Consider the following 27,537-nt stretch of genomic DNA (forward strand, 5'->3'; position numbering starts at 1 on the left):
AAAGCGATCTCACCTGGGCCTTGGTCCGAGGAACCGGTGTGTCCACCAACGCCTGGACCTTGGAGGCTACCGGCTTCACTCTACCATTACCCATAATGAAGCCAAGATATTGAGTCTCGGTTTTGCCAAACGCGCATTTCCCCAGATTAGCTGTTAGACCCGCTTCTCTCAGAGACTGAAGGACAGCCGTGAGTCTAACCAAATGCTCCCTCCAGGTGGAGCTAAACACTACCACGTCATCAATATACGCTGCCGCATACTGACGATGTGGGGCCAACACCTTGTCCATCATTCTCTGGAAAGTCGCCGGGGCTCCATGCAACCCAAAAGGCATGGTCTGGAAATGAAACAAGCCCCCTGGGGTCGCAAATGCGGTTTTCTCCCTAGAGCTGGATGTTAACGGGATCTGCCAATATCCCTTTGTCAAGTCCAGAGTTCACAGGTACCTTGCGTCTCCCAAGCGATCAAGGAGTTCATCTACCCGGGGCATGGGGTACGCATCGAACTTAGAGACTGCGTTGACCTTCCGAAAATCTACACAGAAACGGGTGGTGCCGTCCTTCTTAGGTACCATTACCACTGGACTGCACCACTCGCTCTGGGAAGGTTGCACAACTCCAAGTTCAAGCATACTATCCACCTCCCGTTGCATGACCCCCCGTTGACTTTCCGGGATCCGGTATGGCCGCTGCCGAACAGTGACACCTGGAGGAGTGATAATAGCATGTTCGATGATGTCAGTCCTACCGGGCACCTTAGAAAAAACGTCATCGAATTCCTCAATCAATGACCTCAGCTCTACCTTCTGCCGGGGAAGCAACTGTTCCCCCATCGTAATCGAAACGGTCTGACCCAGTGGCCCCACTTCGGGACCAAAATCCTCGCCGGGGCTATCGTGGGTAATAAACAAGGCCTCTCTCTCTCTCCACGGCTTTAACAAATTTATATGGTAAATTTGGAGGGGTCTACGGTGGTCGGGCTGCCTAATCTCATAATTAACTTTTCCTACTGCCCACACCACCTCATATGGGCCTTGCCACTTAGCAAACAGTTTCGATTCTGAGGTCGGAAGAAGCAACAGTACCTTGTCTCCGGGTCGAAAAGTCTGAATTCTAGCTTTTTTATTGTACTGCTGCTGTTGCAATTGCTGAGCGTTACGTAGGTTCTCTTGAGCCAATCGACCGACCAATTCCAGGCGGTCTCAGAGCAGTAGCACATATTTCACTACATTTTTTGAAGAAGTTGTCTGCTCCTCCCAACCCTCACGCACTAGATCGAGGATGCCTCGGGGTTGTCTCCCGTACAGCAGCTCAAACGGGGAGAACCCCGTTGAGCTCTGTGGCACTTCTCTCACAGCGAACATAAGGAAAGGAAGGAGCCGCGCCCAATGCTTCTGTTCCTGATCTACAAATCGCTTCAACATCTGCTTTAAAGTCTGATTAAAGCGCTCCACCAGTCCATCGGTCTGAGGATGGTACACAGATGTCCTGATGTGGCGAATTTTTAGAATTTGATACACCTTTTTCAAGGTGGCTGACATAAAGTTGGTTCCCTAGTCCGTCAGAATCTCTTTGGGAATCCCTACTCTTGACATAATCTGTACTAGTTCTTTTGCTATAGCGACGGCACTAGTGGACCGGAGCGGCACCGCCTCTGGATATCGCGTAGCATAATCCACCACTACTAGAATGTGCGTATATCCAGAGTCGGCGGGTTGCACCGGCCCCACTATGTCTACCGCTATTCGTTCGAAGGGGGTTCCCACAAAGGGCAGTGGGACCAGCGGAGCCGGGCGAACTCGAGCCGGCACCACCCTCTGGCATTCGGGACACTCCGCCACATATCTCCTCACATCATTGTGCAGTCCCATCCAATAAAACCAGGCCAGTATCCGTTCCAGGGTCTTTTCCCAGCCCAGATGGCCTGAAAATGGAATGTCATGTGCTAGTCACATGACCTCTCGGCGAAAAGACCCCGGAACCAATAACTGTGTTATGGGCTGTCCCGTGCCCGGGGCCTGGGATACCCTATACAGTAGGCGCCCAGCCACGACGAAGTGAGGAAATGTGGGCGGCCCGCAACCGTCAACTTCCTTCCCCTCGACAGACCGGACCCGCCCCCGGATGTGCACTAGAGTGGGGTCGTTAGCTTGCTCCCACTCTAGGTCCACATCCCGGTCCCAGACTCGCAGGATGTCAAGCGGAGGTTCGGTAGCTTCCGCCCTGGGCTCCTCAGTAGCCAGTTCCCGCCGGTCACACTGAACACCCACCCCCTTCAGTTTCCGTTTGGTAAGCTAAGGAGACTCTCCCACAAGCCCCCAGCCTTGCCTTGATACTGCCCACTCCAGTTTCTCGGCCCTTCGCTCTCGTTTAGTTTTACGGGGCCGGAACTTAGCAGTAAACATATCGGCTTTCAGCGGAAAGATCCGGCCAATTGAATCACCCGCTGAGACCACCCCTTCTCCAGTCGGTGGCCGGGTCGTCCTAACCTTAAGTTCTGAGTAATAAGGCCAGTCTCGACCTAAAATTATAGGGTACTTCTCTATGACAGAGTAGTTACGCTCACGTGGAGCCATTTTCTTACTAAGGTATAGCACCGGATGCTCCACTCCGTCTATCTCCTGGGACAAAACAGCCCCCAGACCCACATCCGAAGCGTCAGTCTGGAGGATGAATTCCCGGCTGAAATCCGGAGCTATCAACACAGGGGCCTGGGACAGAATCTCCTTAACCCTATCAAACGCTCCATGACACTGCCCTGACCACTGCACAGAATTTGGGGCGCCCTTCTTGGTGAGGTCGATCAAAGGACTAACAATGGTGGAATACTCGGGGATGAAACGGCGGTAATAGCCTGCCAGTCCTAAAAGCGATCTCACCTGGGCCTTGGTCCGAGGAACCGGTGTGTCCACCAACGCCTGGACCTTGGAGGCTACCGGCTTCACTCTACCATTACCCATAATGAAGCCAAGATATTGAGTCTCGGTTTTGCCAAACGCGCATTTCCCCAGATTAGCTGTTAGACCCGCTTCTCTCAGAGACTGAAGGACAGCCGTGAGTCTAACCAAATGCTCCCTCCAGGTGGAGCTAAACACTACCACGTCATCAATATACGCTGCCGCATACTGACGATGTGGGGCCAACACCTTGTCCATCATTCTCTGGAAAGTCGCCGGGGCTCCATGCAACCCAAAAGGCATGGTCTGGAAATGAAACAAGCCCCCTGGGGTCGCAAATGCGGTTTTCTCCCTAGAGCTGGATGTTAACGGGATCTGCCAATATCCCTTTGTCAAGTCCAGAGTTGACAGGTACCTTGCGTCTCCCAAGCGATCAAGGAGTTCATCTACCCGGGGCATGGGGTACGCATCGAACTTAGAGACTTCGTTGACCTTCCGAAAATCTACACAGAAACGGGTGGTGCCGTCCTTCTTAGGTACCATTACCACTGGACTGCACCACTCGCTCTGGGAAGGTTGCACAACTCCAAGTTCAAGCATACTATCCACCTCCCGTTGCATGACCCCCCGTTGACTTTCCGGGATCCGGTATGGCCGTTGCCGAACAGTGACACCTGGAGGAGTGATAATAGCATGTTCGATGATGTCAGTCCTACCGGGCACCTTAGAAAAAACGTCATCGAATTCCTCAATCAATGACCTCAGCTCTACCTTCTGCCGGGGAAGCAACTGTTCCCCCATCGTAATCGAAACGGTCTGACCCAGTGGCCCCACTTCGGGACCAAAATCCTCGCCGGGGCTATCGTGGGTAATAAACAAGGCCTCTCTCTCTCTCCACGGCTTTAACAAATTTATATGGTAAATTTGGAGGGGTCTACGGTGGTCGGGCTGCCTAATCTCATAATTAACTTTTCCTACTGCCCACACCACCTCATATGGGCCTTGCCACTTAGCAAACAGTTTCGATTCTGAGGTCGGAAGAAGCAACAGTACCTTGTCTCCGGGTCGAAAAGTCTGAATTCTAGCTTTTTTATTGTACTGCTGCTGTTGCAATTGCTGAGTGTTACGTAGGTTCTCTTGAGCCAATCGACCGACCAATTCCAGGCGGTCTCAGAGCAGTAGCACATATTTCACTACATTTTTTGAAGAAGTTGTCTGCTCCTCCCAACCCTCACGCACTAGATCGAGGATGCCTCGGGGTTGTCTCCCGTACAGCAGCTCAAACGGGGAGAACCCCGTTGAGCTCTGTGGCACTTCTCTCACAGCGAACATAAGGAAAGGAAGGAGCCGCGCCCAATGCTTCTGTTCCTGATCTACAAATCGCCTTTAAAGTCTGATTAAAGCGCTCCACCAGTCCATCGGTCTGAGGATGGTACACAGATGTCCTGATGGGGCGAATTTTTAGAATTTGATACACCTTTTTCAAGGTGGCTGACATAAAGTTGGTTCCCTAGTCCGTCAGAATCTCTTTGGGAATCCCTACTCTTGACATAATCTGTACTAGTTCTTTTGCTATAGCGACGGCACTAGTGGACCGGAGCGGCACCGCCTCTGGATATCGCGTAGCATAATCCACCACTACTAGAATGTGCGTATATCCAGAGTCGGCGGGTTGCACCGGCCCCACTATGTCTACCGCTATTCGTTCGAAGGGGGTTCCCACAAAGGGCAGTGGGACCAGCGGAGCCGGGCGAACTCGAGCCGGCACCACCCTCTGGCATTCGGGACACTCCGCCACATATCTCCTCACATCATTGTGCAGTCCCATCCAATAAAACCAGGCCAGTATCCGTTCCAGGGTCTTTTCCCAGCCCAGATGGCCTGAAAATGGAATGTCATGTGCTAGTCACATGACCTCTCGGCGAAAAGACCCCGGAACCAATAACTGTGTTATGGGCTGTCCCGTGCCCGGGGCCTGGGATACCCTATACAGTAGGCGCCCAGCCACGACGAAGTGAGGAAATGTGGGCGGCCCGCAACCGTCAACTTCCTTCCCCTCGACAGACCGGACCCGCCCCCGGATGTGCACTAGAGTGGGGTCGTTAGCTTGCTCCCACTCTAGGTCCACATCCCGGTCCCAGACTCGCAGGATGTCAAGCGGAGGTTCGGTAGCTTCCGCCCTGGGCTCCTCAGTAGCCAGTTCCCGCCGGTCACACTGAACACCCACCCCCTTCAGTTTCCGTTTGGTAAGCTAAGGAGACTCTCCCACAAGCCCCCAGCCTTGCCTTGATACTGCCCACTCCAGTTTCTCGGCCCTTCGCTCTCGTTTAGTTTTACGGGGCCGGAACTTAGCAGTAAACATATCGGCTTTCAGCGGAAATATCCGGCCAATTGAATCACCCGCTGAGACCACCCCTTCTCCAGTCGGTGGCCGGGTCGTCCTAACCTTAAGTTCTGAGTAATAAGGCCAGTCTCGACCTAAAATTATAGGGTACGGAACCCACTTCGCGACGGCCACAACTACCTGGCACGTCCGACCATCTATGGTCAATCTAACTTTAGTGGTTGGGTATGGCTTGGTGTCTCCGTGGATACACGAAATTGCCACAGCTCCCTGCGGCCACCCAGCCACCCCCTCCATGAGAGCTTCACGAATTATGGTGTGGTTGCACCCCGAGTCCACTAAAGCGTGGGTGTTCACTTTCCCAATAACCACAGACACAATGCAAGGCCCCTCCCATCCCTTTCCCCGGTACTCACCCTCCGGTGCAGCTGGATAGCGAGAGGCCACATCACATTCCATGGCAGCGGGACACATCCTGGCAATATGTCCAGCCTCGTGACACCGGAAGCAGATGAGAGGGGGTGGCGCTACCGACGCTGGCTGCTTGTTCCCTACCCCACCACTTGGTGGGTTCCAGGGAGTGGATCTGGCCCAGCTGGGGGCTAACCTCATTCTCCACTTTGGAGGCGAGGCGCCCGATGGGTCGATGGAAGCCACCGGCTTCGGTGGGAAACGAGGGGCTGGAGTCAGGGCCTTCGGTTTCACTGGAGCTGGGCTGGGGTCCTGTCGAAGGGCTGCATCTTCATACACCTCCGCCAGTTCCACTGCTCGCTCCATGGTGTTTGGGGTGTTCCTGGCCACCCAGTCCCGGGTCCCTGGATCTAGCACAGACAAGAACTGGTCGACAGCCACCGACTCCATCAACTGTTGTTTGGTACGCTCCCCTGGTTGCAGCCAGCGAGTGAGGTGGTCCCAGAGCTGTTGAGCGATGATGCGTGGGCGGGCTCCCTTCGGCCGGACATAGTGTCGAAATTTACGGCAGTGAGACTCAGGGGTGATATTCAGCCATTGTAATATGGCCACCTTCACTTGCTGATAATCCCTGGCGGCTTCATTGCTTAGGGCCCGGTAGGCTGCCTGTGCTTCTCCCGACAGACATGGGGCAAGCTGCGCCGCCCAACACTCGACCGGCCAGGAGGACGCTTCGGCGACCCGTTCAAACGTCGTGAGGAACGCTTCTGGGTCGTCCTCCGACGTCATCTTTTGAAGCCGAATCTTAGGTGGCGGTTGCCCTGTTGGTGGTGCTGCCGCGGGCGCCTGAGTCCACGCTAGTACCAGAGACTGCACCGCTTGGCACATCGCCGCCATCTTCTCTGTGATCTCCAACATGTGGGCCGTCCTCTCGACATCCCGCTGCGCATCTCGCTCCTCTCGTCGCCGCTCCACACCGTCCCGGTGTCGCTCTTGGTCCTGTAAGAGGACCTGCACATGTTAGAGGGTAGTGGGAGTTGTCTTTGGGAGGACCAGAAAGGACGTCACACACACAGGAAGCTTGTGGGCAAACCTCAGTGCTACCTGGCAACTGAGTAGAGGTTTATTAAATAAAAACAACAGGGCCAAAACCACAGTCGGCACCCAGGCAGAGTAGCAGGTATTGCAAAACAAACACAACAACCCCCGGTAGTACCAACTATGGTAAAACCGGGTTAAAAATAAAAAGAGTAAATAAACCAGTCCCACACAATAATAAAGTAGGGCTCCAAAGGAGAGTAGCTGCCGTTCTTTAGACGGCCACGTCAGTGGTGGTGGCGCTGTGTCTGCAGTTGGCTGCTTCACGCACTAGCTGCAGCATACTCCAGCACTCACTGCTCTGAGCGGAAATTAGACTTCCGGGTACTTCCAAAACATACGCTCCAGAAGAGAAGAACGTAGTCGGGACGCAGGCAGCCGCCTGTTCAGGGGTCTGGAATAGGAGCAGAGGTAAGTAGCAACACACACACGCAGCAGCCCAGCGAACTCCTGTTGCTAACCCAGGACAGAGAGCCCGAATGCAGAAACCGCGCAGCCTAAATACTGCCCAACCCCGCCTCTGCAATCAGCTAATGCCCCCGTCTCAGCCAACCGGCGAACACAGCACAGCTGATTGCAGAAAGTGAGCCCGGCGACCGTGCGGTTCCGCGTCAGGGCAAAACGACCCACCACACCACAACTCCCAGTATGATCATTTTCAGGTCGTTTGCCCCGACTTCGGGCTGCCCTATGCAACGCCACACGAGATCGGGAGGGCGGATTACAGTGGGACCCTATTACATCCCCGTCACAGTCTCCAAGGCGGTTTTACCAAGTTTCCCTGCTATCTTTGCCTTTGGGACAGCAGGGACACCAAGGCGCACTACCACAGGCGGGACTGGCCACAGCGGACCGAGTTCTCTGTGGGGAGGAACAACGTCAAGTGGGAGCCAATGGTGGACCCCCGGAAGGTGCTGATGCCACCACTGCACATCAAATTGGGCCTTATGAAACAATTTGTCAGAGCTCTAGATAAGGAGTCGGCAGCCTTCAAGTACCTTCAAGACTTTTTCCCTAAGCTGTCTGAGGCAAAGGTCAAAGCCGGTGTCTTCGTCGGACCACAGATAAAGAAGTTCCTGGAGTGCAATGAATTCCCCAAGAAGCTCACTAGTAAGGAAAAAGCGGCTTGGAACAGCTTTGTCGCAGTGGTTCGGGGCTTCCTGGGCAATCACAAGGCCGAAAACTATGTGGAGCTTTTTTCTGACTTTATGTGAACGAAAAGACACAAATTAGGAGGCTGTGTGGTCTAGTGGTTAAAGAAACGGGCTTGTAACCAGAAGGTCCCCGGTTCAAATCCCACCTCAGTCACTGACTCATTGTGTGACCCTGAGCAAGTCACTTATCCTCCTTTTGCTCCGTCTTTCGGGTGAGACGTAGTTGTAAGTGACTCTGCAGCTGATGCATTGTTCACACACCCTAGTCTCTGTAAGTCGCCTTGGATAAAGGCGTCTGCTAAATAAACAAATAATAAATTCACCCGTTTTCTCATTGGAAATAGGTACATTTCAAAATATCACTGTCCTGGTCACAAAAGCAAAGTTTGTGGGGAATAATAGCCATTTTCTATACATTTGAGGCATAAGCAATTAGGAAATAACACTTATTACCCAGGAACAAAAATTGTGTTACATAGTGCAATGCATTGTGATAATGCTGAGAGCAGTGATACTGTATTGTGATGATGCTGATGAGAGCAGTGATAATGTATTGTGATGATGCTGATGAGAGCAGTGATAATACATTGTGATGATGCTGATGAGAGCAGTGATAATGCATTGTGATGATGCTGAGAGCAGTGATAATACATTGTGATGATGCTGAAAGCAGTGATAATACATTGTGATGATGCTGATGAGAGCAGTGATAATGCATTGTGATGATGCTGAGAGCAGTGATAATGTATTGTGATGATGCTGATGAGAGCAGTGATAATTCATTGTGATGATGCTGATGAGAGCAGTGATAATGCATTGTGATGATGCTGAGAGCAGTGATAATGTATTGTGATGATGCTGAGAGCAGTGGTAATGCATTGTGATGATGCATTGTGATGATGCTGATGAGAGCAGTGATAATACATTGTGATGATGCTGATGAGAGCTCTGATAATGTATTGTGATGATGCTGATGAGAGTAGTGATAATACATTGTGATGATGCTGATGAGAGCAGTGATAATGCATTGTGATGATGCTGAGAGCAGTGATAATACATTGTGATGATGCTGAAAGCAGTGATAATACATTGTGATGATGCTGATGAGAGCAGTGATAATGCATTGTGATGATGCTGAGAGCAGTGATAATGTATTGTGATGATGCTGATGAGAGCAGTGATAATTCATTGTGATGATGCTGAGAGCAGTGATAATGTATTGTGATGATGCTGATGAGAGCAGTGATAATGCATTGTGATGATGCTGATGAGAGCAGTGATAATGCATTGTGATGATGCTGATGAGAGCAGCGATAATGCATTGTGATGATGCTGAGAGCAGTGATAATACATTATGATGATGCTGAGAGCAGTGATAATACATTATGATGATACTGATGAGAGCAGTCCCCAGCAGGTTTGACAGTGCCCTCCTATTCTTGTTTCCTGCAGACACGGGCCGGTGGGACTAATACACGTGGACGCCCATGCAGACACCAGCGACGTGGTCCTCGGAGAAAAGATTGGTCACGGCACACCGTTCCGCCGCTGCGTGGAGGAGGGGCTCCTGGACTGTCAAAGAGTTGCCCAGATCGGACTGCGAGGCTCAGCCTACTCAGCTGACGCATACCAGTGGAACAGAGAACAGGTGGGGCTCCAAACCAGCCATCTCAACCAACAGATGCACAGAACTGGGCTGGTTCTTTCAGACAGTCTTCTCAGCATCAATAACATTTCAGCTTGGTAACCCATTTCATACCATCACCACTCTGTATGTAAAAGTGTCTCCTTTGTCCTACGTCTCTCAACTTCATTTCAGCTGTCCACTGGTCCTGGTTACTGGTTCAATGTAATGTGATGTCTGGGTCATGCTTCTCAAAGCATTCACATACAATTCTGACATGGTGGATTAGTGTGCTATCGTCTTGAAAGTAACCGCCGTCATCAGGGTACATGTGCATCTTCCCATTCCATATGGAAGTCTCAAATGTCCAGTTTTGAAAGAAATCTCTGTTTGCAAGCCATGCTTTCAGATAGTGTTGCACTTGCATGGTCTATTACCTGGAGGGTGGACATGCTCTCAGCCAGTAACACGACCCAGAAGACACTGCTGAGGTGAAATGACCCCGGAAGTGCAAACAGATAACCGAGAATAAGAATAGAAACTGAGCCTCAATTAACCTAAAGAAGTACCAGAGGTTTGAAAATGAAAATACATGTGTGCTGTAACAAAACTCTCGCAACACTGCACATTTCACCTGTGTATGTAATGGATAAGTGTTAGGCTTTGTGAAGTAATTTGTGAATTGATGTCACAGGGTTTCCGAGTGGTACAGGCGGAGGAGTGCTGGTGGAAGTCGTTGACCCCGCTGATGACAGAAATCCGAAAGCAGGTTGGCGATGGCCCTGTGTATCTCAGCTTTGACATTGATGCTCTGGATCCTTCCTACGCACCCGGCACAGGCACTCCAGAGATCGCAGGGCTCACTCCCAGTCAGGTAGGTGAACAGGGGATCTGGACTGGTGTTTCCTGTTCAGTTTATAAAGCAAAACTATGAGAAATCTAGTCAAGCAGATGTTTTAGCTTCTTGGAAGTGCACAATAAACTCTGACTCAAAAACAGCAAAGCATTTACTCCAGCTGATTTTTTAAAAGGATGTCATGATAAAACTACAAATGAATAAACACAAAACTTGAGAGCTTAAGAGCAACTTGTTACACCCCTTAACCTCCAGGTATACCTGGTACACCAGTTTGTACCAATTAACCTGTCCTCTTACAACAAGTGGTGCAAGAAACCCCATGTTTGTTCTACTGTATTTGTAGGGTTACTGATGGATTTCTTACACTTCAAATACTAGATGCAGACAGGGGGGTTGTTCTATGCTGTACCATGTTTTTCAGGCTCTGGAAATAATCCGTGGATGTCGTGGGATGAACATTGTCGGCTGTGATCTAGTAGAGGTGTCTCCTCCCTACGACACCACAGGTAGGAATGAACAAAAAGACCAAAGCAAAGCAGCCTCATTTCTTTGTACCGGGGTCATGGTTTCAGCCTCACTTAAATGCTAATACACACTATATCAGATGAGACATCTACATGCTAATACACACTATATCAGAGGAGACATCTACATGCTAATACACACTGTATCAGATGAGACATCTACATGCTAATACACACTATATCAGATGAGACATCTACATGCTAATACACTCTATACCAGATGAAACATCTACATGCTAATTTTAGACATGGTCTTAGTTGTCTGCAGTTATAGACTATGAAAACCTAAATTCATTGATTTTACACAGGGAAATGCAGCCACACCTCCGTGAATGGAGCGTTGTGGGCTAAAGCAAACACAAGTGATTATGACCTGAAGAGGTTTCATTTTTATCACCAACAGCACTTTTCTGTCTAATTCTAACAAAACAGGCGCTTCCGTCTGAGACCCCTGCTGGTGAAACGCTGTGTTACAGTGTGCATCTCTAATGTAGTTTCATAGGTCTCATATTTCACTATTATTCTTCTATGAAAAATGCACTAAATTATAGCAAACATTCAGAATGTTTTTTTTTTTTTTTTTTAAAGGAGTCTTTGTCTAAATGTGTGTCATGCATTCTTGCAACGGGACAGGGAATGGAATACCTAATGTGTGCAACTTTCACATAGGCAAACGAGAGATCTACAAAGTGATGTTAATGTACATAGAAAATAATAGTTGCTAGAATTATTTTGTTATATATATATATATATATATATATATATATATATATATATATATATATATATATCATCAGCCTTTTTCAATCCACTGCTGGATGAAGGCCTTTGTAAGATTCTTCCACACAAGCCTGTCTGCTGCGTCCCTCATCCACGTTGCTCCGGCGTGTTTCCTAATTTCATCTTGCCATCTTCCTGGAGGTCTTCTTCTTGGTCGCTTTATATCTCTTGGGATCCAGTCTAGTATCTCCTTGGTCCAGTGATGGTCTGTTCTTCTTGCTACATGTCTGCCCCACTGCCATTTCCATGCCTGTCAACCCTTTCTGAGCCCAACTTGTATACCAGAGCTTTCAAACCCTTAAGGAATGCTTCCAAACCTGAAGAACTTCTCCCAGTTTATTAATTGAAATCTGCAGAAAAAGCTTTTTCATCATTTGCTGTGTTCATTATTATTAACATCTTTAACATTTCACATTATTCTTACATGGAATACACAATGCGTAACCCCCGCTGTCAGGAGAAGCCCTTATCAAGCCACAAAATTCAGGTTTGTCCTCCCATTCCTTAAGGTACTGTCCACTTTCCAGTTTTGTGTTTTTTTGTTGGCGGTGGCATTTTTGTGAACTGCTTCAGGCTTTTTTGAAGGAAGCAATCAGTGACTCGCGTGCCCTGCATGTTTTTCCCTGACAGTGAGGTTTTGATTTTCCTGTAAAAAAATGTAAGAAATACGGAAAACCCATAAGAGTTGACAGGTATGCATTTCAGTTTTTTCGCTCATAACATTGCATACCTTTGTTTGCACTCTTGTCCATTCCTTTCATTTCCTGTCTCTTCTTGTTATTCCCAGCATGCATCTTTGTTTTTAATTCTTCTGGGCATGTTGTAAATATGAGGATGTCGTCAGCAAATCATAGGTGATTCAAGTAGGCTCCATTGATCTTCAGCCCCTTATTTTCCCAATCCAGTGTTTTGAAAATGTCTTCTAGGGTGGCCGTGAAGAGCTTTGGGGAAATTGTATCTCCTTGACATACTCCTTTTTTAATCTTGATTTTGTTGCTGTTTTTATGGAGTCTTACTGTGGATGTTGCGTTCTTGTATATAGTGCTGATCAAGTGTCTCAATTCCTTTTTCTCAAATCCTTGTTTTTTCAGAGCTTAATACAGATCTTGTGTAAACAGAGTCAAAGGCTTTTTCATAGTCGATGAATCCCAAGCAAAGTGGTAGTTCGTACTCGTTGCTGGTTTGAATCACTTGCAGAACAACTTGAAGATGATCCATTGTGCTAAATCCGCTCCTGAATCCCACTTGCTCATGATTGTGACGAGTCAAATTTATCTTGCAGTCTGTTGGTGAGTATTTTGGTAAACATGTAGATTATAGGAAGTAAGCTAATAGGTCTGTAATTCTTGAGGTCGTCTTTATCTCCTTTCTTATGTAAAAGTATCACTTTCCTGTCTTCATATGTTTGATAGCATGTTTCTTCCTCAGGTTGCGTTTTTACTGTCTCGTCTTCGTCATCTGCTGCATTGCTCTTTTCATCTTGATATAATATTCTGTAAAAGTCTTCGACTCTCTTCAAAATCAATTTCTGGTTCTTGATGACAGTCCCATCCTCTTGTTTGATTGCTAAAATCTGTTTTTTCCCAACGATTAGTCTTTGTTTTGCTTTCTTCATGCTTTGGTTGCTATCAATAGTTTTTTCTACCAACCTACAGTTGAACGACTGTATATCCTCAGTAATGCGTTTTCTTACTGTCTTGCAGAGCTCAATGTATTCAATTTTTGATTTCAGAGCTGCTGTTTGTTTCATTTCCCTTCTTTTCTTCATGAGGTCTTTTGTCTCTTGTGTGATCTTCTGATCACATTTTGTACTCTGTGTTCCAGCGATGTTTTTTGCTGTTTCTGCAACTACTTGCATCACTTCCTCATAGATTTTGTTTACCTCGATGCTTCATCTTTTTGCAGATCTTGAAGAGCACTGAATCTATTCTTCAGTTCCAGTTGAAACACCAGGCTTTGCTTCTGGAGCATTTCTACTTTGATTGTGCTGGATTTCGTCATCACGAGTTTCGCTCTCTCCAGTGCTGTGTTTAGGTGTATTTTGCATCTTACAAATCTGTGGTCACTTCCTGTGTTAAAATTGTTTAGTACTGAGACATCACAGGTAGGAATGAACAAAAAGACCAAAGCAAAGCAGCCTCATTTCTTTGTACTGAGGTCATGGTTTCAGCCTCACTTAAATGCTAATACACACTATATCAGATGAGACATCTACATGCTAATGCATCTCTAATGGTGTGCTTCTTGTTGGTGAGTATGCAGTCAATTTCATTCTTCACTCCGTTGGGTCCTCTCCACGTCAAAATGAGAAATAAGATATACCTTATTTAAGTTCATGATCATGTAAACTCAGATTTCCTTGACAATAATCGACTTTCACACAACGTGTCAGAAATATAAAAAAGGATCATACTGTAGGCCCAGCTGCTGGCTATGCTTCGACGTGGAGACCAAGACCCGCTTTCAGATCAAGGCAGTGTCCCGTTTACTGTTTCAGTCTCTTGTAGGGCAAAGAGCTAGGGCTCTCTTCAAAGCTGATTTCAGCCTTCTCAGAACATGATTTTAGCCATAGATTCTCCCATGATGCCAGCAGACTTTTATTGCTTTCTCCAAGCTTCAGAAACTTTCTTCAGAGCAGTTCAGCTTCCCTTACATTCCTCAGAACTACTTCCCCATCACTACTTTCTTTGCCTGTCCCAGTCTTTTTTAATTAAGTGCCGACCCATTGTGATTGGATCGTTGAATTCATGGGCGGTGTTTGACGTCACACAATGTGCCTAAACACTGGTTAGCTCGTCTCTGAGCCATTCCTTGGTCTTGCCCACAGCTCATGATTGGCAGTTCACTCAAATATCCGTTGTCTTGTCAAAAGGTGATTCGTCAAAGTCTTCCAGAGATTTCAATTTGTGATAACGCAAAGGAATTTCTACAACTCTAATCTAACCTACTTTGAGCAAGAGATGGGGTGAAAGAGAAAAAATATTAACTTGAAACTCTCAAACACGTTTAAACAGTGTATATTACATCCAGTAATAACCTGATTCAGAAGGTTTTTTTTTTACATTTAGCCATTTTCTCTTGTGAAAGGCATTCCTTTGAAAAGGGGTGAGACTGACAGTGATGAGAACCAATCACATAAGAACATAAGAAAGTTTACAAATGAGAGGAGGCCATTCAGCCCATCTTGCTCGCTTGGCTGTTAGTAGCTTATTGATCCCAGAATCTCATCAAGCAGCTTCTTGAAGTATCCCAGGGTGTCAGCTTCAATAACATTACTGGGGAGTTGTTCCAGACTCCCACAATTCTCTGTTCTGAATGCCCCTTTATCTAATCTCCATTTGTGACCCCTGGTCCTTGTTTCATTTTTCAGATCGAAAAAGTCCCCTGGGTCGACATTGTCAATACCTTTTAGAATTTTGAATGCTTGAATCAGATCACTGCATAGTCTTCTTTGTTCAAGACTGAATAGATTCAATTCTTTTAGCCTGTCTGCATACGACATGCCTTTAAACCAGGAATAGTTCTGGTCCTTCTTTGCAGTCTTTCTAGAGCAGCAATATCCTTTTTGTAGCGAGGTGACCAGAACTGTACACAATATTCTAGATGAGGTCCTACTAATGCATTGTAAAGTTTTATATAATTACTTCTCTTGATTTACACTTTTCACAATATATTGACCTTTTTATAGCTTCCCCACATTGTCTAGATGAAGACATTTCTGAGTCAACATAAACTCCTAGGTCTTTTTCATAGATTCCTTCTTCAATTTCAGTATCTCCCATATGGTACTCCCATATGGTATTTATAATGCACATTGTTATTGTCTGCATGCACTTTTCTCTATCAAATGTCATTTGCCATTTGTCTGCCCAGTTCTGAATGCTGTCTAGATCATTTTGAATGCTACTGCAACAGTTTGCCACTCCTCCTATTTTTGTGTCATCTGCAAATTTAACAAATTTGCTTACTATACCAGAATCTAAGTCATTAATGTAGATTAGGAAGAGCAGATGACAAATACTGATCCCTGTGGTACACCACTGGTTACCTCGCTCCATTTTGAGGTTTATAACAGTCTTTGGTTATAACACTCATATTGTGTGTCCCCCGAGACCCGCGTTATAGCGAGTGAGCACTATATATATATATTGTAAGATAGCGGGTTGTGAGAGACAGCAGGGAGGGGGTTAAAACCTCCCTGCAAAAGAAACATGTGAGAATTTACTTTTTGGTTTATTGTTTAAATTTAATTGTTTAATTGTTTTATTAATGATCATCCGCACCTGGGTGTTATTGGGGAATTAGACCCAGGTGTGGAGTTTAAAAGGAGAGCAGGCAGTCTGTTCGAGGCTGCTGAGGAGAAGGAGGCAGAAAGGGGTGCTCTGCTTCCTGGCAGTCGGGAGTGAAAGTGTAAGTGCTGTTTCAAACCAGTGTGTTTTGTGAGGACGGGGAAACAGCGTAGCTGTCCCGTGTTAGTCAGGGTGATCCTGTGTGTTAGTTAGTGCTCGTACAGAGCTAGGCGTTTGTTTTGTATTTTGTTTATTTTTGTGTTTATTAAACATAGCGCACCAGCGCTTAAAAATCCATTTCTGTCGTGTTGGGTCTAGTTTTAAAGGGGCAACGAACCCGAGTGGGTGCAATCTTTTACAATATATATATATATATATATATATATATATATATATATACAGTGCCTTGCGAAAGTATTCGGCCCCCCTTGAACTTTGCGACCTTTTGCCACATTTCAGGCTTCAAACATAAAGATATGAAACTGTAATTTTTTGTGAAGAATCAACAACAAGTGGGACACAATCATGAAGTGGAACGAAATTTATTGGATATTTCAAACTTTTTTAACAAATAAAAAACTGAAAAATTGGGCGTGCAAAATTATTCAGCCCCCTTAAGTTAATACTTTGTAGCGCCACCTTTTGCTGCGATTACAGCTGTAAGTCGCTTGGGGTATGTCTCTATCAGTTTTGCACATCGAGAGACTGACATTTTTGCCCATTCCTCCTTGCAAAACAGCTCGAGCTCAGTGAGGTTGGATGGAGAGCATTTGTGAACAGCAGTTTTCAGTTCTTTCCACAGATTCTCGATTGGATTCAGGTCTGGACTTTGACTTGGCCATTCTAACACCTGGATATGTTTATTTGTGAACCATTCCATTGTAGATTTTGCTTTATGTTTTGGATCATTGTCTTGTTGGAAGACAAATCTCCGTCCCAGTCTCAGGTCTTTTGCAGACTCCATCAGGTTTTCTTCCAGAATGGTCCTGTATTTGGCTCCATCCATCTTCCCATCAATTTTAACCATCTTCCCTGTCCCTGCTGAAGAAAAGCAGGCCCAAACCATGATGCTGCCACCACCATGTTTGACAGTGGGGATGGTGTGTTCAGGGTGATGAGCTGTGTTGCTTTTACGCCAAACATAACGTTTTGCATTGTTGCCAAAAAGTTCGATTTTGGTTTCATCTGACCAGAGCACCTTCTTCCACATGTTTGGTGTGTCTCCCAGGTGGCTTGTGGCAAACTGTAAACGACACTTTTTATGGATATCTTTAAGAAATGGCTTTCTTCTTGCCACTCTTCCATAAAGGCCAGATTTGTGCAGTATACGACTGATTGTTGTCCTATGGACAGAGTCTCCCACCTCAGCTGTAGATCTCTGCAGTTCATCCAGAGTGATCATGGGCCTCTTGGCTGCATCTCTGATCAGTCTTCTCCTTGTATGAGCTGAAAGTTTAGAGGGACGGCCAGGTCTTGGTAGATTTGCAGTGGTCTGATACTCCTTCCATTTCAATATTATCGCTTGCACAGTGCTCCTTGGGATGTTTAAAGCTTGGGAAATCTTTTTGTATCCAAATCCAGCTTTAAACTTCTCCACAACAGTATCTCGGACCTGCCTGGTGTGTTCCTTGTTCTTCATGATGCTCTCTGCGCTTTAAACAGACCTCTGAGACTATCACAGTGCAGGTGCATTTATACGGAGACTTGATTACACACAGGTGGATTCTATTTATCATCATTAGTCATTTAGGTCAACATTGGATCATTCAGAGATCCTCACTGAACTTCTGGAGAGAGTTTGCTGCACTGAAAGTAAAGGGGCTGAATAATTTTGCACGCCCAATTTTTCAGTTTTTTATTTGTTAAAAAAGTTTGAAATATCCAATAAATTTCGTTCCACTTCATGATTGTGTCCCACTTGTTGTTGATTCTTCACAAAAAATTACAGTTTCATATCTTTATGTTTGAAGCCTGAAATGTGGCAAAAGGTCGCAAAGTTCAAGGGGGCCGAATACTTTCGCAAGGCACTGTATCTGCATTTTTCTGAGATGGCATAAGGTCATAGGAGACTTCAAAATGGTGGCATTCCTGATGGGTCTCCAAGGCGGTTTTACCAAGTTTCCCTGCTATCTTTGCCTTTGGGACAGCAGGGACACCAAGGCGCACTACCACAGGCGGGACTGGCCACAGCGGACTGAGTTCTCTGTGGGGAGGAACAACGTCAAGTGGGAGCCACTGGTGGACCCCCGGAAGGTGCTGATGCCACCACTGCACATCAAATTGGGCCTTATGAAACAATTTGTCAGAGCTCTAGATAAGGAGTCGGCAGCCTTCAAGTACCTTCAAGACTTCTTCCCTAAGCTGTCTGAGGCAAAGGTCAAAGCCGGTGTCTTCGTCGGACCACAGATAAAGAAGATCCTGGAGTGCAATGAATTCCCCAAGAAGCTCACTAGTAAGGAGAAAGCGGCTTGGAACAGCTTTGTCGCAGTGGTTCGGGGCTTCCTGGGCAATCACAAGGCCGAAAACTATGTGGAGCTGGTTGAGACTCTGGTGAAGAACTACGGCACAATGGGCTGTAAGATGTCCCTCAAAGTCCATATCCTTGATGCTCATCTTGATAAATTCAAGGAGAACATGGGAGCGTACTCAGAGGAGCAAGGCGAGCGCTTCCACCAGGATATACTGGACTTTGAATGCCGCTACCAAGGACAGTATAACGAGAACATGATGGGAGACTACATTTGGGGGCTGATTCGTGAAAGTGATTTACAGTATAATCGTAAATCTCGAAAAACTACTCACTTCTAAATCTTTTGTAGTCATTTTTGTATTACTTTAGTATAAATACATGTTAATTTGGATTCATATGTTGTTTTTTTCTGACTTTATGTGAACGAAAAGACACAAATTTGCCCGTTTTCTCATTGGAAATAGGTAAATTTCAAAATATCACTGTCCTGGTCACAAAAGCAAAGCTTGTGGGGAATAATAGCCATTTTCTATACTTTTGAGGCATAAGCAATTAGGAAATAACACTTACTACCCAGGAACAAAAATTGAGTTACATAGTGTAATTGATATGTATTTCTTCTTGGTGTTTTTGTTTTTTAGAGGATTAATTTCTTCTTTTTTTGGTTTTGTTTAGGTAACACAGCCTTGACTGCTGCCAACCTGCTATTTGAAATGATGTGCGTTCTTCCAAAGATAAAATACTTCTGATCTTTCAAGCCATCTTCAGACTTCAGTTGTACAAACTTCTCTTCAGAATTATAACATGTTATAAGCAAACCTTCTTAAATATATAAAACCTGTACTTTATCACATTTCTGCCTATCTACTGGTTTTAGCTACTGGAAATAATGAGGTGACTTTATAGTAAGAAACTTTTACTGTAAATAATTTAAGGAACAAAGTATAAAACATATTTTATATTTAAATATTTTAGAGTTAAATATTCTCAAAAATGAATTTAAAGTTCCAGCTTACATTACACCTGCTATCTTCTTCTTAATAATAAATAAATACCATGCAAAACCTTGTTACTATGTTGAAAGGTATACGGGATGTGGCATGACTGATAAAGCCTCCTAGTTTGTTGAGTGGCTGAGCTCCCCAGAGTAGCTCCTCTTCTAACCCTGCCTCCCATCTTCACCAATCCAATAATTCTGAGTGTTCTTATTGCTCTTAGGTTAACAAAGACCAGTCAGTATTTGACTATGTCCGGAAACTGCTCTTTAGTTCTAGTTCCATTCATTACATAACGTCTGACAGGCATTTGAACTGAAGAGGAGCTCCTGAACTCCTAGTCAGAGCACCAGTGCCAGTACTATTAGTCACCGGCTCTAAAACATATATCAGAGAAAAGTTTACTTTTAAAATCTACTTTATTTTAGTTCTGGAACATTGATGCAACATATATATATAAACCACATCACGACCTATGTATTGCATGAGATAAAACATAAAAAAAAACTAAAATTATTTTAATTAGTTATCAACAGTGCAAAACATAAAAATCTCTTCCAAAACTCATTTATATTATCCCATCAAGAGGCCTTTACATATAAAAACAAGCATAACTGTTCTAAATATTTAATATTAGATCTGTATATAAACACCTCTTTTACACCTCTGCCCATGTACTAAACTTTCCCTTTTTATTTTAACTAGCATCACATCCCCAGACTCCTGGTGTACAATCTATAGAATTAGTTGTATACTTTTCATACACTAGGGAACCTCACAGTGGTGCATTGTCTATGGAAGCTGCTGTTCTGTTTCTGATTACAGCACAATAATTAGGCATCTAAAAGGTGACCAAACAGCTAACATGCAGTAACTGAGCATTTAAGAGTCTGAAGCGATGGTGAATTAGGAATCCAATGCATGCCAAATCATGATGCAAAGCAGTTTATCAAGGAAACAGTCAAAAGAATTAGCACTGGTGAAATGATTCCTGTAATCTTAGCTCATAAAAATGACTGTTTGATTAAACATGTATTTGATTTTTTATATTGTTTCACAGCAGTTGCTATATTCAGTGCTTTTGTAAAACCTGCTTTCCTTCAGTAACTGCTTTTTCTCTGACTCATGTGTTTAAGATGTCTGTGTTCAAATTCAGGAATTTGTCAATATAGGGTTACACACTGGGTACCATTGGTGGGATTCAATTGAATTATTGAAATGAAAAAAACACCTTTGTTGCAGCTTTTCATTAACCTTCACGCCTAAGAGGATTCTTATAAGCTTTACAGTCCTCCAGTCCTGATGGAGATTTGTATTTTAAACCAGCTTGAAGCAAAAGTTCAAACATTCTTTAAAGTATAATCTGGAATTAATTGTACATTTCTGGTGAAAACAAACTCAATTTCCTGTGGCTGTGAAACATTTTTATTGAGTTTACCCCACAAGGTTGGTAAATTAAAACATGATGTCTGAATGGAGTCTTAGCCCATTCCCTTAATTTCAGAAATATCAATGGAGTACGACTGGAACACCACGCTCGCTCCCTGATGTTTTTCACTTTGACTCAGTGAAGCCACTTTTCCTTGCACTTCTTTGTGTTACAAGAAGGGATTCCCCTAAACTGCACACAGGAAGCTGTGGGTTCCTATTACTCGCAACACAGGATACAAATGAAGACTAGAAGCCACATGCTCACACAGGCTTCAGCTGAGTTCAAGTGAAAAAGTCAGGAAAACAAGTTTGTTTGAGACTATTGTTCTATCACTAGAGGTAAGAAATTCATTTAAAACCTTGCTGCTTATTCACTATATTCAACATTTACAATATGACTGGCTTGGATAACCTTTGTTAAATATCTTCACCATACTCAAGGAGGGTTTGTAACAGTGAGCCTGCTAGAGAAACCATAAGAACACAATGCCCGTGTGCAGCTCCCAAACACACACAAACAGTGCATACAATTCCATCTATTTAGACTTTTTAGCTAAACAATAAAATGGGGTGGAATCAGAAATGCAGTGCTTTCTCCTAGTCAGGTAAGCAGAATAGGTATTATTGAGCTAATGGAAATCATTGCTTAACAGTCCAATGTTATTTGGATGTAGTGATTTTGTCCAGTCCCGGCCAGGATGGGATATAGTATCTGGGTAATGTTCCCTCCAGTAGCCTCTCCATCCACAAGCCCAGCCTGTCTAGTTTGTGGTGGATCTGCAGACTGGATGAAGCCGTTTTCTTGCAAGTCGCTGCTTCGTCTCTGGAGGATGAAGAGGCTCTGCTGCTGCTGTCCATGTGGAGGTCCTCCCCAGTGTACACGGGTTTGAATAAGCACAGGTACTTCTTGTGTCCATTCAAGGCCCAACACGTATCCTGTGTAGTCCGCTTTGTGTTGGCTGTCATCCTCGTCGCTGTCGATTTGCACAGCATCCTGAGCGAACTCCAGAAGGGACTCCATCCACTCCTTGTGTTTGTCCAGGTTCAGAAAGGAGAAGTGCAAGGTGAGGCTCCTGGGAACACAGGAGGGGAATCATGAAACACAAGCAACTAGCTGAATTTAATTTGTACTGTTTTCTTATCTTGATGATGTTTGCAATTAGGGTGTAACTATACACTAATGTCATGACACGATATGGATCACGTCAGGTCATCAGGTCGTGATTCAAATACAGATCACACCAGCACCACCTAGAGTGCATTAGCCAGAAAGTGACAAGATCTAAGTTACAGATTACTGGACAGTGACGGCTTTTACTGCTATAAAGACATACTCAAAAAATAAATAATAAAATAAAGAAATCCAAGTAACTGTAGTAAGAACCAATGATCACAAAAAGGTAACTAAAACAATTGGCGGAAGTAGTTTCAAATTTCAAAGAGCTGGTCTTGTTAATTTGCTGTTCTCAATGCTTAAGTTATGTTTCTGCTTTTTATTGTAAACTTCACAGAGGTAACTTAGCCTGTGTATCATATCAAATAAGACTAACTACCAGGGATTCAAACCAGATTTTTTTTCCCGTTCCGGTTCGGCTCCAAACCAAACCGGAATTTTCGGCTCCGGTTCTGAAATTTCCAAACGGCTGATTTCGTTCCGTTCCGGTTTGAACACATTTTCTCAAATTAAACAAACAAGCATGCAATACAGTAAATAACAGATAACTCGGATGCAAAGGGAAAACCGTGTGACAAGTTATCCGTCTGTATCAATAAATGCACTTGCTTCCTGTCTATAGAAACAACAATGCCTACGTTAAAGCCTTAAAAGAAAATGACAGCAGTCCGCTTCTTTTTTCTTTTCTCCGTTGCAACTTTCTTTTCTCTCAGGTCGAATTTTCCAATTTTTTTTTTTTTTTTTTTTTAAACAATTCAAAACAGCGACATTTCCCAACAATCTCGGTGAGTTAGTTAGTGTCCTTACATTCAACGTAATAACTTAATGCAAGGTTTGTCTGAAATAAACTCTGCAGCTAATCGAGAGCATGGCTCCATCAAATATGCCACTTGCTTTTTTTTCTCTGTTCTGTTCCACCTTTCAACTTTGTGGTGTTTTTAATAAAAACTTTTTTTTTTCCCCCCAGGGCTACACATCTGCCATATATTTGTCACAAAAATGTTTCAAACATCTCTTCGAAGCATTATATATTTACCATAACCTACATATCTTATTTGCACAGCTACTCCTGTTTAAAAAAGATATGCAGATAAAAATCCTCTCAGTTACGTATGAGCACTCTATTATTAAACACTAAGGGGAACATTGTCATCATCGGTATGCATGTTTCAACTTCTACAGAACAATGGAAATGAAACACTGAACAATTAAATCATGAATCGTCAAATGATTGAGAATACAGTTAAATAAATTTGTTATACAATAAAGCACTGTCGACGGTAAAATGTCTTAACTCTTAATATCCAGGAATATAACCAGCAAACCTCAGATTGTTAACAAAGCGCTTCACTTGCCACACGCACTTTTACAGCTTGTTTTCTGTGAACAAAAGTTAACAACAGCACCTGTTTATTTTGAGCGAATACAAGACTGATCAGGTAACGTGGATCCAGCACATAGCTGACTGCAAGGTGGAAGCCTGAACTGAAGGCAAATATAGTGCTATTTGATTCGCTGGCTGCTCTGAAAAAGCAAGCTAAATGTAATGTTGAACTTCATTAGCTGGCTGTGATGTAATGCTTTGTCGTTGACCACTGAAGTGTAAGACCATGAGTAGAACACTTTTTTCAAATTATTGTATGTTTGAAAACAATGAAAAGAGAGAGACCAGGCTGAAAGGGAACAAAAAAAAAAAACATTAACCGATGAACAAAATCGTTCCAGAACGTAATAGATTAATATTCATTTTGTTTATTGTTCTCGTTCAGTTTTGAATCCCTGTTCACTACTTTGCCGTGTAGTAATATTGTATTTACAATCCAGTGTGTTTGGTACAAGGAACGGGGTCTAGTTATTAATATTACAAGGTTGCAGACATTCTACCGAGTTGTTTTTATGAATAAAGTATGGATTGATATTTGAAACTGTCATACACTGTGTTGTGTTGCGTGTCAGTGTTTGTGAAACCGTACTGTGGGAATAGCCCTACAAACCCAGTAAAGGAGTAGACTTCCTTTGCAAACTTGCTGAGCAGAGCATTCTTGGCAGCGTCTGTGAGAACGAGCACGACGTTCATGTGGCCAGGCCTCAGACGAACCAGGTTACTGGTGTAGGTGATATCCGTCAGCTCAGTGACCTCCACAAAGCTTTTCTTTGGAGCTCTGCTGGAAAGGGGAATATTAAACAGCATGTTAAAGTGCAAACCTGAAAGACAGACAATCAGCCGGAATTACAGCAGGGGACAAAGGGAAATTCTTTTTTTTGTTTGTTTGCTATAACAATTTTATATAACTAATTCTACATTAATATGCATATAAAAACGACTGTTCTCTTAATATACTGTATTATCATCATATGCTGGTGACTGTTTAACCCTCTGCAGTCCATTTATTAAGTGCGTGTCAGGTCCAATTTATTTTCACATGCGCAGTTAATTTTAGACGCGCTGTTTAAAAGTATTTTTTTTCCCCACAGTCAAACGGGTTTAAAAGGCCCTGCATATCAACAAAGCACTCACTAGGCATCTCCAGCCCCGCCCCACCCTTTCGTTCGCTATAGCTTTCACATATGCCAAGAAATAAATATAATAATAATATTAATAGTCGTACATACCGATCAATCATCTCCTGATCACTCGTTTTTATCACCAAACGCCTCAATAATGCGATCCAAGTCATTATTTTATTACTATAACATCTGAAAAAAGCTCTGCAAATGTCCGTGATATTCTCTGAGTGCTGATGCAGTCACAGCCAGCTTGTTTCTTTATGGCCGCCCCTATCTGATCCCAGGGGCAGGTATGACTATTCATGAGATACGCCCTTTTTTTTTTTTTTTTTTTTTTTCGGCTTGTCTCGGCTCCTGTCGCTCCCACTCGGCCATTGAATGGTTTGCTCGGCTTTTTCCGGACCACAAATGACTAGAAACCTGTTTTTTGCGTCTTTTTGATGATGTCGGACAGGGTCCGACATTGGACCGGATAGGAATAATTGCAATGTCGGACCAGGTCCGACATAGGACCACAAAGGGTTAAAACTCTGAAGTATAAAGGCATCCCTGTAACCCCAATAGACTCTCAAACACGGCTCATCTCTAAGCACAGCTGGGACACCAGTAACCTGTCCCCCTGCAACACTACGTTACAAGTGGATGGAAGAAATGCCATTCTGTGCAGTATTTCTACCACACTGAGGGTACAGTGTTGGGGGGGGGGGGGGGGGGGGAGTTAATGGTAACACACTATTGTACCAGCTTTTGTGCAATGCAGTACCTGACCTTTTTAATATGTAAAGATGGCAAATAGTATTCAATAAGCACAGCCCAGTGCTAATGTATTTACCAGCTTGCTAGTAACACATCTCTGCTGCTGTGACAACCACTTACATAACTTTGGTTCAAACCTATTGCAATGCAAATGATGTTTTTACATTTTGCATCACAGGAAGCTTGGCTGGTCTAAATGCAGTTTAATAAAGAAATGCAATCAGTGTCCTCAGATTGTTTTTCTATTACACAGGTAGGATTCACAGCTGCAGTGTCCCCATACCTGGATGTATTTGCGTTGGGGGAGCCGTTCTCAGAATTATTTTGAGGTCCTTCTTTTGTCTTTGGCTTGGTTTGATTTTCATCACTCGAGTCACTGAAATCAATGAAAGATCACAACTCAATATACAGTAATCCATCCATATCCACCCTGACCGTTTATCCACGACGATCAAGCTCTTCAGCAACGTCACCCACGTGTACAGCGCTAATGCTAAATCTTTTCTCTTAAACCTGTGCATGTGGCTAATGTGTAAATGAGCTGACACTAATGTAAGTGCATACAGCACTAAAATGTATTTATTTTATTGTATTTTACTTAGTCACATTTATATAGCACCTAACATCACATGGACCCCAAGGTGCTTTACAGAAAGTTAAACTAATCCATTGAAACAAAATTTGGTAACAGAAAGAAAGCCATTCATATAAAAAGAATATAAACAACATAATAGGAACATGAATACAATTTGAAATTAGAAAAGGACAACAAAGCAGTTACATTGTATAATAAAAAAACATCATAAGAAGGCTAGTTTGTAAACTTGCGTTTTCAGTCCTGATTCAAAGGCAGTACGAGTCCTGGCTTCTCTGACAGAATAAGGCAGAGAGTTCTGTAGCCTTACAAGTTCTGTAGCCTTATAAGAAAAGGCTCTTCCTCCCATACTGCTTCTATTCACCCTGAGTAACCAGCAGCCCCCGCATCCTGTGATCTGAGAGTGCGGTTAGGAGTATACAGGGTGAGTAACCAGCAGCCCCGCATCCTGTGATCTAAGAGTGCGCTAAGAGTGCGCTAGGAGTGCACGAGGTCAGCAACTCCTGGAAATAACTGGGTGCTAATCTACTGAGGGCTTTATACGTTAAAAGCAAAGTCCTTAAAATTTATTCTAAACTGCACAGGGAGCCAGTGCAAAGAGGCCAAGGGGTAATATGTTCACTTGTTCTGGTTTTAGTATTCTTGCGGCAGCAAACGTTCTGGAATAGCAGAGAAAGTGCATTGTAATAGTCAATTCTTAATTAAACAAAACCATGCATTAGCCTCTCAGCATCAGGTACAGAAATAATAGGTATAAGTTTAAGCTATATTTCTCAAATGATAAAATTATACTTTAATACATTTTCCTAATACAAGTCTCAAACGATAGATCAGGATAAAAAATGACCTCCAAATTTCTCATTTCCGTTTTTTGTTCTGATGAAAGACTGGCTGCCAAGGTCTAACTTATGTAAATTGATATTTTTTAGTTGATGCTGTGAGCCCGCCAGCATGACCTCTGTTTTATCAGAATTCAACATTAAGAAGTTATGTGACATCAAACACTTGCAGGCAGCAATAGCACCCCAGTAGAAGGATTGCCTGGATTTAAAGACAAGTATAGCTGCGTGTCATCTGCACGCAATGGAAATTCACTCCATGCCTGAGGATAATGTCACCTAATGGCAGCATATATAATGAAAACAACAAAGGACCAAAGATAGAGCCCTGCGGAACACCACAGACAACTTCTGACAATTCAGACTGCATCTCCCCAATAGAGACAAACTGGAACCTATCGGAAAGATAAGACCTAAACCAAGATAGGACACCTCCTGGCAAACCCACTGAACTTTCAAGACGATTCCATAGAATGGAATAGTCCACAGTATCAAAAGCAGCACTAAGATCTGGGAGAATTAAAACTGAAGGAAAGCCAGAGTCAGAGCTTATCAAAAGATAATTTATTACTTTAACAAGGGCCCGTCTCGTGCTATGAAATCCAGACTGGAATTTCTCAAATACAGTATTGCAAGTTAGAAACTTGTGTAATTGATTAGTAACAACTCTCTCCAGAACCTTTGATAAAAATAGCAGACTGGATATTGGCCTATAGTTGCTGAGGACTTTAGGGTGGAGGCTTTACCACCGGAACCTTAAATGCAGAGGGAGCTATACCAGAGGAAAGTG

At 44.0% G+C, this 27,537-nt stretch overlaps 2 protein-coding genes across 5 annotated transcripts in view; one reads left to right on the forward strand and one right to left on the reverse strand.

Moving 5' to 3' along the window:
• Positions 1 to 19,302, forward strand: part of LOC117426072 (agmatinase, mitochondrial-like) — a 32,646-nt gene extending 13,344 nt beyond the window's left edge. Inside the window, exons 4-8 of one of the 4 annotated variants that reach the window (XR_009309062.1) lie at positions 9,356 to 9,551; positions 10,222 to 10,401; positions 10,808 to 10,892; positions 12,782 to 12,979; positions 19,125 to 19,302. Coding sequence is in view for 2 of the 4 variants with exons in the window: in XM_034043337.3 (XP_033899228.2) it covers positions 9,356 to 9,551; positions 10,222 to 10,401; positions 10,808 to 10,892; positions 19,125 to 19,198 (535 nt within the window). In the remaining 2 variants the exon portion in view is untranslated. Of the gene's footprint in view, positions 1 to 9,355; positions 9,552 to 10,221; positions 10,402 to 10,807; positions 10,893 to 12,781; positions 12,980 to 13,595; positions 16,356 to 19,124 lie in introns of those variants that run through there. The other 3 variants (XR_009309063.1, XM_034043337.3, XM_034043338.3) reach the window with 3 other exon arrangements.
• A 547-nt stretch (positions 19,303 to 19,849) lies between these two features.
• Positions 19,850 to 27,537, reverse strand: part of LOC117426071 (dnaJ homolog subfamily C member 16-like) — a 28,407-nt gene continuing 20,719 nt past the window's right edge. Inside the window, 4 exon segments of the mRNA XM_034043332.3 lie at positions 19,850 to 21,799; positions 21,801 to 21,948; positions 24,044 to 24,214; positions 25,597 to 25,689. Coding sequence (XP_033899223.1) covers positions 21,536 to 21,799; positions 21,801 to 21,948; positions 24,044 to 24,214; positions 25,597 to 25,689 — 676 coding nt within the window. The 3' untranslated portion in view covers positions 19,850 to 21,535.

This window comes from Acipenser ruthenus, chromosome 27 (genome assembly GCF_902713425.1).
Source record: "Acipenser ruthenus chromosome 27, fAciRut3.2 maternal haplotype, whole genome shotgun sequence".
In the NCBI taxonomy this organism is placed as follows: domain Eukaryota; kingdom Metazoa; phylum Chordata; class Actinopteri; order Acipenseriformes; family Acipenseridae; genus Acipenser; species Acipenser ruthenus.